General features: G+C 46.5%; 1 protein-coding gene across 1 annotated transcript in view; it reads right to left on the bottom strand.

Annotated features, from left to right (window-relative positions):
* The window catches only part of MARCHF10 (membrane associated ring-CH-type finger 10), a 71,897-nt gene that overhangs the window by 21,188 nt on the left and 33,846 nt on the right, over positions 1 to 16,863 (bottom strand). The window contains exons 4-5 of the mRNA XM_032429967.1: positions 8,613 to 8,747; positions 1,984 to 3,403 (exon numbers count right to left, since the gene is read on the bottom strand). Coding sequence (XP_032285858.1) covers positions 1,984 to 3,403; positions 8,613 to 8,747 — 1,555 coding nt within the window. The remainder of the gene's footprint in view (positions 1 to 1,983; positions 3,404 to 8,612; positions 8,748 to 16,863) is intronic.

Below are 16,863 nucleotides of genomic sequence, written 5' to 3' on the forward strand. Positions count from 1 at the left end.
AGAGTTTAGAAATAATGGTAACATTTCTACAGAATTAAAAAATGTGTACAATATATTGTTTAGGTGTATATATATATATATATACATATTCCTATGGGAAAACCAGAAAGCAAAAAACTTCCAACAACAACAAAATTAAAAGCAAAGGAGGGGCGCCTGGATGGTTCAGTTGGAAGAGCAGGCGACTCTTAATCTCGGGGTTGTGAGTTCGAGCCCCATGTTGGGTGTAGAGATTACTTAAAATAAATAAATTAAAACATTTTTAAAAATTGAAAGCAAAACAATGATAAATGCAATGCAAGAATGGTTTCCTGGGGGCAGAAGGGGTTGGGAGGGCGTACATGAGGGAGGAAGATGAGATAGGGTGGGTGAACGGTTCAAGAGCTCCAGTAAAGTTCTATTAGCTGGAAAGTAGGCACAGGGATATTTGGGTTTTGTTTTATTTCAAATTCCCTAATTATTTGTATGCATTCAAGTAACTAACCGAGGGGAAATTTTTAAAGAGTATAAGTGGCATTGAGAAATGGCTTTGAAATATTAAAATGAGGCATATTATAAAATATGAGCCAATGTGTACTAAAAATCACATTTATATGCAAAGATAAAAGACTGGGAAGCATAGTTTTTTTGTAGTGCTTATCTCTGGATTGTAGGATTACAGGTGATTTTTCTTTGAAGTTTATATTTTTCCTATTTCCTAAAATGAACATTTTTAAGATAATAGGAAAAGCATAAGGTTTACTATATACAGAAAAAAGGAAGGTGTCCGATAAAGTACAAAACTCATAGCTGTTTAATGCATTGCCACACCGAGACGTGGATGCACTTTTAAAAGAAATCATTTTTAGCCCAAAGGCATCGCTTTGGGATGGTGGAAAGTCCAGACTCCCAACAAGTGGGTCTGAAGGGGTATTTCTTGGTAGGTGTAGATGGGTGCGTGTGAGGCCTTTTGGCCCTTAACCATGGGTCAGTGTGCTGGTAGCTTGCGTAATACGGAAAAGAAAAGGTCCCGCCAACAGGAAAGTTACTCATTCCTGCAGTTGGATAAAAGACCTAGAGGAGTAGTCGGGGTGCATCCTGTGTCCTGTCTTATCCTCCTGCACTCTCATTCACTGCCATGGAATTTTCCCACTCGCAAATGAATATCAATTGGATAATTAATGGCCTAAATGAGCCGTACCAACATACACAAAGGAGGCTTGCATTCAAAGAATCCATTTCCAGATCAGTAAGCCAACATTAGGGTGTGGTAACACCTGTCATAAAGGAAACGGTCGAATCCTGACATGGTGTCTAATGATGGCTTTAAAAAGTATCAAATTTCATAGTTGTGAAATATCCCCAAATCATCTTACAAGACAGTAAAGATCAAAGAAAAGGGCAATTCACAAAAAAGATCTTATTTCTCTCCCATGCATGAGAAACACACAGGAAATGGAAGCAGTGGTTACCCCAGCACTGCTCTGCAGAGAACCCAGGTAACCATGGTAACTGGTCGGGACTGGCCTTTTGGTTGGAAAGATTCAAATTCTAGAGCTGTTGGTTGGATTTGCACAAAGTTCCATGAGAGAGAGCTGGTGAACTTCCAAGTGAGGAGTGGTTCACTCTCTGGGGAGACAGCAACCTTTTCGTAAAAATCCTGGTTCCTAATTGCTGGTAAGAAGAGCTAGCCCTACGTAGCAGTCCAAACCCCCTCATGTCTAGCAAACTTGCCTTCCTTAAAGTTATGGTATTCAAGGAAAAAAACACTTTGAGAAGACTGAAGAGACTGAACTGGAACACCAAACTTTTCATCATAGATACATATATCTTAAGAGCAACAAAATAGACAATTCCCTCGATATAAGCAATTATTAAAATGCCAAAGAAAGGCCTATCTATGATTTAAAATTCCCATGACACTCTAATGAAGATACTGCTTATTTCTACCTGGGAAACATGGAATAAAAAAAGTATACACATTTAATTATGAAAATTCCTCACCTTTCTTGTAATTTCTTGAGTTTCTCGGGGTCTGCCTTTATCTTAGTGGCTTCCTTTTCATCCAGGAAAGCAGAGACTGCCGGTCTGTTTCCATTATCATTTTGATTTGGGAAATCAGAGACTGCAAAGAAAGTAAAAGGTATGTTTTCTTGCAGGGACCCAGGCACATGCAAATGGCCTTGTAAGTTCATTCTTGATGGAGAGGAGCTGGAAGACTCCACCAAGGACAAGTTGCTTTGAGGATGGAGTAAGAGGTGTTCTGTGTATAATGGAGCCCCCTGCGATGGGCTTATTAAAGTAACATCTTCTGCTCCCCTGACATCAAATTCATGTGCACTGTTTACTGGAAAATAACTATGGTTTTCAGCACTGACATATGGATTCCTATTTCTAATGGGGGACAGTGGTCGACGAACATTAAACCTTGAGTTTCCCTCTGAGCCTACACCGTGAACGAAGGTAGACAACATTGACAAATCTACTGGAATATCCTCTCTCATAGCAGAATGCATTAATGATCCAGGAGTGTTATAAGATGAATTCACTGGTGATCTTGGAGCCGCTGGTCTACTAGAAAGAAAATGGTCAAGAGAACTACTAGAACTGTTTAAATAGGCGTGCCAATCTCTTTCGTAATCGCGGGTACCAGGCCTATCTTCCATCGAAGTACAATCTCTAAATACATTTTCAGCATTGAGGTCACCATCTAGATTAGTGTCAGATTTTGTGTCCCATGAAGGAAAGGTGCCATTCTCATGTTCGCTGTCACCACTGTCATTGTCTTTAGGAGACCCCCTGTCAGATGGCTCGGGGTCTTGAAACACCCTTGGCCCAACAGGAGGTGGCTCTGTCACTGGCACCATTGTATTGCTTATTCCTAATGAGCCATGACTGGACTCATTTCTTCTTACAGAATTAGCTCTGCAATTTTCGGGATTTTCTTCAAAATTTTTATTTTTGACCTGAGAGACTGATGTCCCAAGAAATCGACTTCTCTTATGATTGGGAGGAGAACGAGGCGGGTGCATACCAGCCAATAAAATTTCTTCCTCTACTAGGGTCTCTTCTTCAGTGTCATCACCTTCTCCTCCAGGGTTTAATGACAAAATGGAATAAAAATCTTCGTCTCTGAACCTAAATGGTGCCCTTCTTGGTCCTCCCGTGGTGGTGGTTTGGAGTGGTGGCCCCAAGGACTCACTCAACACTTGAGGGCTGTTTATTCCTTGGAAGGCCTGACATAGGCCTGGATGTGGCTCATTCTGGGAAAGAGCACTTGGGTCTCCTTTTTTGGCTCTCTCAGGGGTATTCTCAGTCATGGTCATTAGCTGTGAGGATGAAACTAAGTTTCTTCTCTCTCGAGTTGGCCTCTTCGGCTTAGTGTCACTTGCACACATTGGGCCCTCTTGTTGAACTACTGGATCTGCATGGAGAAAAGACAAGTTTATCATTCTCCTATAGGTGCTCATGGATGAAAGACTTCTAACACCAAGAGGGAGAGTCCCTCAAGGCAACAAAGAAGCCTAAAGAAGAAAATATGCATGGTTAAAATGGCTGGAGGTACAAAAGGAGGACAGCAGAGTTAGTTTCATTTTACTACTTCTTGGATTCTCCTGTTGTACATTTGTGGAGCTCAGGCTGGTTCTGGGGAGACGGGGTGACCCTGAGGATACAAGTCTTTTCTGCAGAAGCTTTGGGAAGACTGTCCAGTCCAGGTCAGCCAGGGCTGATAATGGGTAAATCTCTCAAATGATGGTTTTCGTTCCAGTATTTATGGAGAAGGAAAACCAGACCTCTACAAAAACCAGCAGTGCCTCCTCATCTGGATTCATTCAGCATACATTTATGACACTCCTGCTTCACACACAGCTTTACAAAATCTTAAGGAAAGTATAATCTACCTTGGCAGATCAGCGGAAAGGCTCTAGAAGCTGGTGTCCAGTTACCCTGATGATTTTGGTTACATTTACTGCTTAGTGCAATAAAAATTATAACTCTCTCATGAGATCATTACCTTCTCTTTGTCACTAGCCCCCCAGTCGATCTGTAACCTCTGGCTATGATAGACTTCTTCCCCCCTACCTCCTGATTCTAAAGTATGAAGAGATGTACAGAGAGGAGGAGGCAAAGTGCCCAGATGGGTAGGAATTTCTAGCGGTGAAATCACATGGTCAAAACTTACCTCATAAAAATAACAAATAAGCACTACTTACTGAGGGCTTATACTGAACAGGCCAGGAACCATACTAACTGTATTACATACACCCAGTTGGGCCTCACAACCCTATGAAACAGGTACCACGATCACACCACACTATAACTGAGGGCACCAAGGCTTAGGGAGGTCCCATCAGTTACCCAAGATCGTATTTCTAGTAAGTGATGGGGCGATCATTCGAACTCAAGCCTGCCTGACGCTACAGGTCGTGTTCTTAATCCCTACCTTGTGTCCCCTTAAGAAACTGGCTGGCCTTCCCATTTCCTCGTGAAAATGAGAATCTGTTTAATCCATTGTGATGTTGTGTGGGCTGCTCAGGGTTTTTTACCCTCGCAATGTGGACCCTGAAAGTACTTCTCTGATTCCATTTCCCTTTCTTGTTCCTTCCTGCCCTGTCCCCCTTGTGCTGTCCTGCAGGATCTAATGAGGTGCTGCTGTCCTTATTGTTCAGTTTCTGAAGACACTCACCCCATAGAGGGCACGGGACTCCAAGGGTTCGGGAAGGCCTATGTGGGTACTAGCTCAGGCAAGGATTTGATTTGCAAATCCTCCGAGCATCTGGCCCAGCCAAGGGCCAAGTCAATACTGACTCACTTTAATTGAGGGCCTCCCGGGGAGCACCAGTTTCTAACGTCCTAATACTCTGTAAGCCTCTTTTATTGTTAACTGCATGGGACACTCAGCGACTACGCAGTGCGCATTTTTACTCATCAGCTCTTCCAGAAATCAGTTAAGCTCTACTCTCAGGCCCCTCGTGGGATTTAGAACCCCCAGTAAGGGATGTATCAGCAATTCCAGGAAGCTCTGAGCATCTGGCGGTGTGCGTATAGGAGTGGAGCTGGTTCGGATCGCGTTCTGAGGGACACATGCTTCTATGTGACCAACTGAATTCTCTTGATAATTTTTTTTTGCGGGGGAGGGGCGGAGGGAAGTGATAACAGGAGATTTGGAAATGCAGGCTCCGGTTGATTACTTTTCATTTTGAATTTGATGCAGGGCCTCGGAGATTAGCTAACCAGCGCTGGAACCGGAATGTTCTGGTCTGTCCCTGAACACATCGCTGCCCCTCTGCCCTGAGCCGATTTAATTTGGGCGTCAAGACACCTACACAAAATCAGCAGCTAGGGCAGCTTCTGAAACATGGGACTGGACGCTCAACAGGAACCACAGGCGTTCAGAAGCCAGTGTCGCTGCGGGGCGGCTCCTGTGGGTCCCAGCGCACCGCAGGGAATGCATCTTCACTCTTCTTTGTCCCCACCACTGCCTTCCTCTTTAAGGGTTCAATCAGCCTTCCCGGCGTGTTTCCCCTAAAGGTGGCAGACTGCACCATTCTATATTTATGCTATTTTAACCCCATTTCTTACATCTATCAGAGAGGGAGCAGATTTCATAGCTCTAGGGCTGGGACTAAATACCCCCTTTGGTATGCCGGGATGTGCTGTTCATAGACCAGGCCCTACAGAGTCTGCCGAATGCCTGTTGGGCCCCGTGTGGACTTCAGCTCAGAAGGGAGGGCCTCCCACATCCGGGAATTCAACTAGGTGTGACCGAATGTTCTAGAGGCAACAAGATGAAGCCAGAAAAAGCATCTATCTACCCTCAGGCTATGTCTTTGGCCTAGACTTCTTCATGTGCTTGACCAACCAATAGTCTTCCTACATTCCAACAGCCATAGACCTTTAACATTTTCCTGTGGTTATACAAGTAGTCGCTATTCATTTGGAGAAAATTTGGAGCTTTCAGAAGAAGATGAAAAAGAAGGAAAAAATCCAAAACTCAGATGGCTGTTGCTTATTTTCTGGAATTCAGAGGTGGGTTGCCAACTCAAGACCCCCAGGCTATTTTCATCCTGCGGTAGTGCTTTGGCTCAGCCTTTGCACTCTGAGGCAACCACCTGCAGGGGGAGGCTGTATGTTCTGGTTTACCTCAATCCCCACAGCCTTGGATATGTGTTTCTCCTGCCATATCTGCCTGTTCCCTGAAGGCATTTGAATTTACAACTCCGAGCTCTCTAGACATACTTTTTCAAAAAAAACCAAAATTGGAATATTTGGGTACATACAACATTATGTCCTGCTTTCTTTCCCTAAACTTTTTATTGTCACCATGATCTCCTGCCATAAATTCAATTATTCTTTAAGAACAGGATATTAAGGGGGCGCCTGGGTAGCTCAGTCGTTAAGCGTCTGCCTTCGGCTCAGGTCATGATCCCGGGGTCCTGGGATCGAGCCCCGCATCGGGCTCCCTGCTCGGCAGGAAGCATGCTTCTCCCTCTCCCACTCCCCCTGCTTGTGTTCCCTCTCTAGCTGTCTCTCTCTCTGTGTCAAATAAATAAATAAAAATAAATAAAATCTTAAAAAAAAAAAGAATAGGATATTAAGTACATTACATAAATGTATCATAATTTAACTCTTCTCCTATTCCTGGGTATGTAAGTTGTTTCATGGTTTTTGCTGTCACAAATTACCCCATGATAAATGTCCTTGCTCATACATCTTTGACTATGTGTCTCGTTAGACCAGATTCGTGGGCATGGAATTGCTACGTCAAAAGAGATGACCCTTCTAAAGACTTTTCACACATGTTGCCAAATTCTAGTTTGTACCAAATTTCCCTACAGGTAGGATATGAAGGCATCTCTCATAGCTGTGTCACCAGCAAGTGCTTGGCATAGAATCTGACACAACCAATGCCCAGGAAATGCTACTCATTTCACTACCAGTATTGAGTATTATTTTAAAAACCTTAGCCAATTTGGGAGGCCAAATAGATCTCGTGCAAATTTACATGTATTACTTAGATTCAACTTGTTTCGTTTTGTTTTTTTTCAAATGTTTATTTGCTACCTGCATTTCTTCTGGGAAATTGTCTGCTATGCTTCTTCCCATTTTTCTATTAGGTATTCGTGTTTTTCTTATTGATTTGTAAGAGCTTTCTATATATTACTTCTTTGTCACATTTGCTTCAAATCTCTCCCTGATACAATTCAAGCATCTGGCTCCTACTCTAATTTATGCAAACCACTTTAGAATGTGAGAGAAAGAATTGGAGACTAGTGAGGAAAAAATTGGGGGAAGACAAGGAGTCCTTATCCTTATATAAGAAAAAAACTGAATATATACCAGAAAATTAGGACAAATTCTCAGTGAATGTCAGGATAACAGAAAATGTCTTCTGGGAACAGGCGGAGGATTATATGAGCCTCATGGGTTCGGGAACGTTCCAGGCATGGGGAACCTCACCTTTCAGATAATATTCAGGGGCTTACTAGGGCCATTGGGGAGGTGGCAGGAGAGAAACTAACAATAGTTTGTACCCACTAGAGCTAGGTGCTCATCAATGTATTATTTCCTTTTGTTATTATAGCAATGCAGAGAGGTAGATTTTATTATCTTGATTTTTAGACAAGGGAACCATAACCCAGAATGTCTACATGACCAGCCCAGGCTCCAAGGCTGGGAGAAAGAAGACCTGGGAGGAATTAGAAGGGAGGTCTGCGCTTCTCAGCAGGAGGCGTTAGATCACTAGAAGCCTGTGACATCTGATCGCTGTAGATTCACATATGCTCTCATAGCCTCTAATCCAAGCCATCCAAGCCACTACCATGTTCTATATTTACAGGTGTCCACCAAAGCATAGATCACATGTTAAAATAAAGCCTACTGCATTCATTGGGTGGTGAGGAAGTGGGATGCTCAGTGGTTTCTCCAAGGGGAAGACTAGGTCCATGGCAAGGTTGGCTGTCAAGTGTCACTTTCTTTGGAGTCCCATGGAGGCTCCCTGGGTCCTATTCCTTCTGCCACCACAGGGGAGGGTAACGTGGTCAGTGGAGCGGCATGGCTTGGGCCTTTGGATGCTCAGGACTGAAAGAGGAGGTATCCACCAAACCAGTGTTTGGAAATAAAGCATATATTTATTTTGATGTTATTTCTTACACACCGAGATCTTGACACCCTGGGTCGGAGGCGAGAAGATCCCTGTGGGACGTGAGCAGTCTGTCACCCACAGACACCCATCCACCCACCCCTCCTGGGCCAGGTGAGATATCCCCAGAGTTGCACACTTCTTCTCCACCCCTCGTTCCCCACCCTGATCCCACCACCTGCCACCCAGATGCCCTCTCCAGAAGCCAGATTGCTGGCCTCCCCTCAAAACCATGCGCAATCACGCTTAATAGAATAAATGGGAGAAAAAAGAAAAAACTCTCCGCCTGCCCTACCTTTTCCTGCTAGCCTCTCTCAGAGAAGGAACTAGATCCAATGATTTGTTTTCAAAACCTTTTAAGCATTTCATTTTAAGGTACACTCTCCTCCACATAAAAGCACAAGTGTCTAAAAACCATACAGAATTCACCGGGTAACAGCGCAAGTCAGTTCTCTCTGAGGACCAAGATGCATGAGCCACGAGTCCTTACCTGGTCCCCTGAGGGCCTGCGCCTTCAGTCTGCTTCTGTCTCCTGGCACTCTTGGGCTCTGCGTTTCTGGGCTGACTGTCAGTCTCCCCAGGTTTGGCCTCCTCTTCCTTGATAAAATCTGTGGTGCCTGGGCTGCTGAAAGGTGCAAAAGCTTTTCAATAATTATTATTTTTTTTATAGGGGAACGGCTTCTGCATAAAGAATACTCAAAGGGCCCAGCAGTGGGGAAGGCAGTTAAGTGACTGGGCCCAGGTGGTCAGAGAAGAGGTGGATCTGGAACCTGGTTCTGGGACCTTGGAGCTGTGTGAGCTTGGGCAGATCACTTCACCTCTTGAAGCCTCAGTTTCCCTACCTGTTAAATGAAAATAATACCTACTTTGCAAGGTTGTTATCACCATGAATGAGCATGTGTGACACCTGCAATGCAGAGTCTATAAGGGGTGTGTCCTTTTGCTAAGAAGTGTCTAGCTTCCAGTTCATAGATGTTGGGATGGACATATTGGTAACACTGTCAAAACCTGCAGTTGGGACATACAAAGGCCCCCTCCCCAACTGCTCTTCCAAGGTTGAATCACAGCCTATTTTGTTCCTGCCTATCCTCAGGTGGTTTCTTAGCAGCTCGCATGGCCTTCCAGAAAGGTTCCAGGCATCTGGGCTATCAAGTATACCTGTTTTCTTGGTTATGTGTTACCCACCACTATGCCAGGATGATAAACTCACAGGAAGACGGTAGCTGGAATGCTAACACGGATTGAGTTCCCAATGAATTTTTTTTTAAATTCCCATTTTGAACTGGGTCGCTAATAGGGTTGAATAATCTCACATTTCTTCCTTGCGTGTATGAAGCGTCAGCGCCTGTGGAGTTTGGGGCAAGAGTTCCGGTATTTTCCACACCCCTCTGCAAGTTCTTGGGTTTAAAAGGCAGTTAAATTGTGAATATCTGAACTAAATCTTCCAAGAGAATTTGCCCAGCTCATCCCCTCTTGGACAGTTCAGATATTTCACAAATAACCATGGCCAGCAGGCAACATGGGTAAAACTGGGAAGGTCCTTGAGTCGTGTGCGAGAGAGCAGCCATTCTTGGCCCGTGAAGACAACTGGATTTATGTTCCAGAGTGTAAGTTGTGATTGCGTGAATAGTTTTCGTCCAGATTCAGGAAATGAATGAAAGTTCTCCATGGCGGCTCATGAAGCCGAGTTTAATACAACGATTAGGTACTACCTGCTTCTCCTGATGGGCCCCAGGAGGGGGAGGCACTAGGTTCTGTGCCCCCCAAGACAGAGGGGACTATGTTCTACTGGGGACGTGCTAGAAAGAGGGGGCTGCCGGTGGTGGAGGCTCATGTGGGGCGAGTTGGTGGAGCCTGGAGAGGTGACCAGGAAGGAGAGAAGGGAGTTCTCCAGAAAATGAGGACATATTCTTCAGAGGATGTAGGGTGGTGATGAGACACAGTTTCCTGACCTCAAGGAGAGTGGGAGGGGCTTTACGGTATAGGACCCAGCATGGAGGAGGTGAGGGAGGCATCTTCTCAGCACCAAGAGTTTCTCCCTAGTCACCTAGGACCTCATCCCTCCCAGCAACCAGCAGTCAGCAACTCCCTCGTGCCCCTCACCTGATGACAGGGCAGGAGGCAACAGAATTCTCACTGAGGAAGCAACAGAGGGGGGACCAGGGAAGGGGCAGGCTTGGGGCTCGGGCCCAAAGGTCCTAGGCACAAGGATTGCACTTTGATTCCTAGCAGGGATCCTATTAGAATATTCACATTTCCTTCACACTCCAGGCAGCAGAACTTCGCATGCCCAAAGCCCCATGCCCCCAGCCCCCTCCACACCCTCACACAGTCCAGGGGTGTTATCCTCCTCCCCAAGGACCTTTCTTCCCTAGCCTGTCCCAGCCAGCAGGTCCTCCTAGGTCTGTTTCCAGTTTTATGGCCCCTGTCTCTGCTCTGACTCTGCTTTGGCCAGAACTTTCAGGATTCCTAGGACCTTTAGCATTTGCATATTCTAACATTGCCTGAGGTGTGCATCTTTTCTCTCCTACTGGACAGTAAGCTCCTTAAGGATGAGGATCCTGTCTTAGCCAGCCTTATGTTGCCTTGTCTCCTGTAGGACAAATAGTCATATTGCTTAGTGTGATTTGCAGGACTTCCGAAGATGCATTCAGCTACCCAGCTACTACAGGGGATTCCAAAAGTAGAATAAACTTTTTCTCATGCTAAACATCCAACATGACTTAATTTAACAGGTTATTTTGTCTTCTTGTTAAAAAAAAATGCTTTCTTCAAAGCACCAGATCTTTTAAATGCTTTCCAAAAATTACCATATCGTCTCTGAGTTTTCAGCAAATTAAAGTCATAAAGCTGAAAACCTAGAGATTGTTTTTACTAGGTCTGGCGGTGAAGCTGGTAGTGTGGGCAGGAGCCTCTGACTTTGGGCAGTTTGAACCTCAGTATCTGCAGCTGTGAAATGGGAATATTCCTACCTTGCCGAATTATTGCCAAGTTTCGCAATAACGTACGTAAACAGCCTCACTCAGTGTCAGGTACTTATTAGTTGCTCTAAATGGTAGCTGCAGCTTCTACCATAAACAGTTTACTACTACTATCACAACTACTAACTGGGAATCTGAAGTCACTCCCATGAGAGAACTGGACTGGACCCGAAACTTGTTATGCAGGTTTCATAGGCTGAAAATAATCTATTCAGCAGCCTTCATTGCTGTGCTGTTCTGGCTGACTCCCTCCCTCAATCCTCTATAAAATCCAAAAGGCAAATAACAACTCCCTATTATAATCCATTCAACAAATACCTGTGTGCCTTTGCTATGTAATAATTTGAGGGTTCACAAAGATGAATAAGACATTTTGGTCATGACCTTAAAGATTGTAATCCAATTGGACTGCACCGTTGACTTGTTCCTTGTGATACCCTTTGGATTCTATGGAAAGCAAGCTCTTAACAAAATATTCTTTTTTCACGACCTGAAATTGCAGTCGCAAATGAGGCGACCTAGGCTGCATAGCTCGTATGGACCCTGATTCCGGTTCCTAATCACCTTACCCGTACCCAGATCGAACCAAACTTCAGACCTCTGGGGCCTTTCCAGGATGGTCCTCCCTGTGGCCTGGGACATACATTAACCTGCAGTAAGACCCAAGTTATATTTGTACATTTACACTCTTCAGGGAGTAGGACAGACCCTTTGCCTTCGAGAAAAAGGGAGAGATTTGTGCTCAGGAGTCTCATTTCCTTAACTCAACACCCTGAAGTCTGTCAGTGAATTTGGGGGAGATTTTGGTTTGCTTTACACCTTCTTCTAGTGTCTGAGCAAAGTGATGCCTCCAGTAGCAAAGAAACCCAATGGCTATTTAGATCAAAGGTGTCTGCCCTAGTTCTCTTGATGATGCTGGGACACTGTAATCGTTGACTGAATAGTTCTTAATTTGACCAGGAAAGGAAAGAGAAAGGTAGTCATCTTATATTTATACAAGGCCCTGCTGACTGAGAACCAAGTCCACTTAATGGTCCATGTTCTTTCCATGTGCCTGATCATCGGTCAGGTCTTGACGTCACTTGCATACACAGACACGGTTCTCGATAGACAAAGTCGAAAAGAAACAGAGAAAATTACAATTCCTAAACCTGCTCTCCCCCCCCCCCCCCATTTCCCCGCCTCTTGACTGGGAGGCGCCAAGATTCTAAGAGATGCCTTCTTTAAAACGTATCGCTTCCTTTAGACGGTGGGAAGAATTACAGCTTAATCGCAAGAGCCGGGGCTTCCTCGGTGTGATAGGCAGCTTGCCGTACAGTCACCAACAACGGGCCGCGTCGATTCGCCGCTTCGGGTGTGCTGCAGACGTGCGTCGTCTCGCATACCCTGAGCAGATCTTAATTAGAGCTTAATTATGTACCATAAATATGTTTTATTTTGGAGCCCAGGAGGTGGGATTTTTGATTTGGGGAAATGTGGTGCCTAATAAGTAGGCAGGAAAGGGAATGTAAACAGTGACTGAGCCCTTTAATTTGTCCCCTCTCAGCGCGGTTCTGAAGGGGTTTCCCGTTCCAGCACCTGTCCCCTCCCGGGACCTGCGCCGTGCGTCGCCTCGCGCCCGGTCACGTGGCCCCCGGGGCCACGCAAGAGCCCCCACGCGGGCGTGAAGCAATCAGGAGTCTCGCGAGATGACGGGATTTTATTGGTTGCTCACTCCTCGGCGCCACGAGGAGGTGGGGAGAAGGGGCGGCGGCTGTCTCGTCTTCCTGCTCCCCTGCACACCTCACCGCCCCTGAGTTGTTGGTGACCTCGCCCTCCGGCTCCCCCCCCTCCACCTGCCTTCTGGAAGCCTCGCGTCCCCCTCTCCCCGACGCCGCTGTGCTGTGTGCCTGGCCAAGGGCGACTTACCACACCAGGTAAATTTTACTGGGCCTCCTGGGGCCCGGCAGGCACAGCACAGGGGTCTCCGCCGGGGTGGGGCAGGAGACGGGGAAGTAGCACAGGGTGGCCGGGGACTCGGGCACGGGCCCCGGGGACCAGGAAGGCGGGCTCATGAAGGAGGGCACGGGCCCCGGGGGGAGGTGGGGGGAGGGGACCTGGGCCGCCGGGGAGGCAGGTGGCACGAGTGGCAGGAGGAGGCAGCAGTAATTGGAATTGGGCTGCCGGACGGGGGAGAAGGCAAAGACGGAGCAGTAAGGGGAATATTCAACACAGAACAGGGGGTGCTCGCTGCTGTCACCTGCACAAAAGAAAAAGAGCAGTCAGGAAGCAGCACTCACGGTGGGAAAGGACATAAAAAAGCCTGTGAATGAATCAGAACTCAAAAAGTGTTCTTCGGGGCTGGTGTGTCCAGGTGTCCTAGGGCAGCAGCAGTCTTGGATCTCAGAGTCACTGAAGAGTTAACTGAGGGACATGGCCTCATCATCACACCCTCTTCCAGCCAATAGTCTCTGGCGTCCCTGCCAGACACAAGAAAGTTCTTTCCCCACCATGTTCCTGCGTGGAAGCGCTGGGTCCCTTCTCCTCTCCCACAGCCAGTCTAATTAGCTGTGCTGGCAGCAACATACGGTGGCTGGCAGGGTCTCACCTAGGTAAGACTCTCCCCCCACCAGTCCTCCAGCTGTCCGCAGGAGGAGGTGGCGGTCATGCCCTAATCTGGCTTTTCTGCTACCGAGAGGAGGCTTGGGAAAAGAGAAAGAAGCCGAGAGATCCTGGTGGGATCGTGGAAAGGGAGAGGGACCAAGGCGGGGAAGAAGCAGGTGGACGAGGGAGGCGTCCAAGTGAAGTTAATGATTTGTTCGCTAACCTCACACTTAATCTGCCAACCTTGCTGGAGGCTGAGTGTGGGCACCTGATGGAGTCACGATCCAGAGAGACCCCCTCGTGCGTGACAAATCTCTCAGCTCTGCCACGAACCAGCTGGGTCACCTTGGATCAACTGCTTACCTTCTTGAAACCTGTTTCCTCATCTGCAAAATGAGACAGGTGTTTTCTCTAGCCTTGATCCTCCAAGGGTGGTCCTTCAACCACCAGCATGGATGTTCCCTGGGAGCTTCTCAAAATGCAGAATCTCGGCCCACCCAAACCTACCGAATCAGAACCTGCAGCTTATCAAAGTCCCCAGGTATCTCTCATCAACTTTAAAGTTCTAGAAGCAAGGCTCTGAGACGGTGTCCAAACCTCTGTGATGACAGTCACCTGTAGTACTTGTTAAAGACGTGGTTTTGCAGGCGGCTTTATTGGAGATTCTGAGAGATTCTGACGCTCTGGGTCAGGAATGGGAACCAGGAATGTGTATTTTAATCAGTTACCTCCCTGCTGATACTTCTCATCAGAGAAATTTGGGAAAGAGTGCAGCAGAAAATCAGTTCCAATTCTAAAATGCCATCATTCGAACCATCCAGTTGAAAACCATTACCTCCAGTATAATTGGGGGGGGGGGGTGTTTCAGTCCTTATTGTATCCTCTGTAGGATTTGACGTGATTATCTGTTCCTTCATTTCCAAATGTCTCCCTAGGCTCCTGGAACAGCTCCTACTTTTCACATCGTTTCTCTGTGGTTGTCTTGTCCTTCTGTCCTTTCTCCACATCTTATCTGCTTGCTCCACACACTCTCTCTGGGAAGACACTTTTCAGCCCCCTTGCACTCCAGGCCCTTGGATTCCTGCTGGCGGCCAGGAGCTCTCTGCTGAGCCACAGACCTGGATCCTTAGGTGCTTCCTGGCGTTTCCTTCTGGCCAGCGTGCCTGCCCCTCAGAGACAACACTCACGGAATGGGACCCACTCTCTTCTTGCTTTCTCAGCCTTGGCAAAGGCATCCTTCACTGGCCTAGTTTTCCGGGCCAGAACTCCAGCTTCTCTTTAGTTCCTCCTTTTTCCTTATCCTCACACCCAGGGGTCACCAAGTTCTGCCAGGTGTACTTCCTTGAACATCCTCAAGCCCAGTCCTTCCCCCGTCCCCTCTGCTGTTACTCCAGGCCCAGTCCTTCTTGTTTCTGGGTGCACTGCACCTACAGTTTGCCTGGTGTCTCAGCCTGTCAGACTGCCCTCACCCTCCACGAGCCCCCTTTCCATGCTACAGTCTGCTTTTTAAAATGCCAGTTGGATTGCATTGCTTCCCACTTAGATCCCCTCCCTGGCTGAGGCTTCAGTGCCTTCTGCTTGACATGCAAGGCCCTTGGGGACCTGGTCCTTGCCTACCTGTAGGGTGTCTGCTTTATACTCTATACTTCCTAAAGCAGAGTTTCTCAAACTCAAGTGTGCATACAAATATCCCAGAGATCTTATTAAAGGCAAGTTCAGGTTCAGTAAATCTGGGCTGGGACCTGAGGTTCTGCATTTCTAACAAGCTCTCAAGTGATGCCTCTGCTCTAGTCTGGGGACGCTGCAAGGCCCAAGGCCCTAGACGACTTGCCATTCTTCGATGTGTGTCTGTCTTTCCCCCTCTTCTTTGTCTCTCCTCCATGCTTCGCATACTTCGTACCTCCTGTGGGGCACATCATTCTTGCCTTTCCCCCTGGTTACATCTCCCGTGCTTTAGGAATTTCACCCCACTTGTCCCTGCCCACAAGCTCGTGGAACTTACCTTTGTAGGGACATGTTGGTGTCCTGCCCTCCCGCTAAGCTGTGAGCCCCTGGAGGGCAGGTCCTGTTTATTATTTCGGTGTCCCCAGTACCCATGCAGCACCTGGCAGGTAAGCATGTAGTGAGCAGAATGCTAAAGTGCAGAATGAATGGGTGATGGATGAGGAAATTAATGCATCCTGGTATCCTCCTCCTTGGGACAGCAGGGCCGATTGGATAGATTTGCTAACATCCCAGAAGTACCGGATAAGTGGATGACCTCATTGATAATCAGATAGTTAACATTTTTTAAGTTTATTATTTACTTATTTATGTAATCTCTACATCCAACTCATGGCCCCAAGATCAAGAGTTGCATGATCTTCTGACTGAGCCAGCCAGGCACCCCTAAAATTTTTTATAATAGTTATAACCTCTCGTATATCTCAAATTAAAATGGCTTTGGTTGAGCGGCTTATAAAAAGATGGCAACCCTGGAGCAGTGGGTGGTGGCGGGAGTAGGCTTCATAAGCAGAGGGAGGATTGGGGACTGAGCTTTACCTAAGGCTTAGGCTCTCCCCAAGATTTTAATCTTCCTGTCTACCTGGTGAGATAGGTAATAAACTCGATTTTACTGATAAGGAAACTGAGTTCAGAGAAGTTGCCAGCTCACATTTATAGGGCTATAAAGTGATAGACCAGGAGGATTCTGAACCAGGACTTCAAATTCTGGACTCTGTGACGTCCCTGAGCCCCACTGGTCTCAGAAGCATTACCATAAACGACTGAGAATTGATTCTCTCTATAGAAGTGGGAGCATTCACTTATGTTGCTTGTTTTCTTACTTGGGCAGATGGCTTGGAAAGTTGTTGGGACACCAGTGGACACGCCTGGAAATTCATTATTCTTGGCCTTTCGAGAAAATCTTCAACAGGATTTATTTGCAAGGTAAGTGATGAAGATTTGGGATTTGCCCCAAATTTCTCTTCCAGGCTACCCTTCAAATAAATATTTCCCAACTCAAAAAAGATCATAGTTATGTTAGATGTTTATCTTTTTAAATCTGAATTCACTGCTGTTTCTTAGCTTTACAAGAATACATCTTCACAATAAGCCATTATAAAGCTGAATAGGTTTTGCTACTCCTAAAAATGTGAATCTGGTAATGACTAACATTGAACTCAGTAATAAGTGAGG

Source organism: Phoca vitulina, unplaced genomic scaffold (genome assembly GCF_004348235.1).
Source record: "Phoca vitulina isolate PV1807 unplaced genomic scaffold, GSC_HSeal_1.0 scaffold41, whole genome shotgun sequence".
In the NCBI taxonomy this organism is placed as follows: Eukaryota; Metazoa; Chordata; class Mammalia; order Carnivora; family Phocidae; genus Phoca; species Phoca vitulina.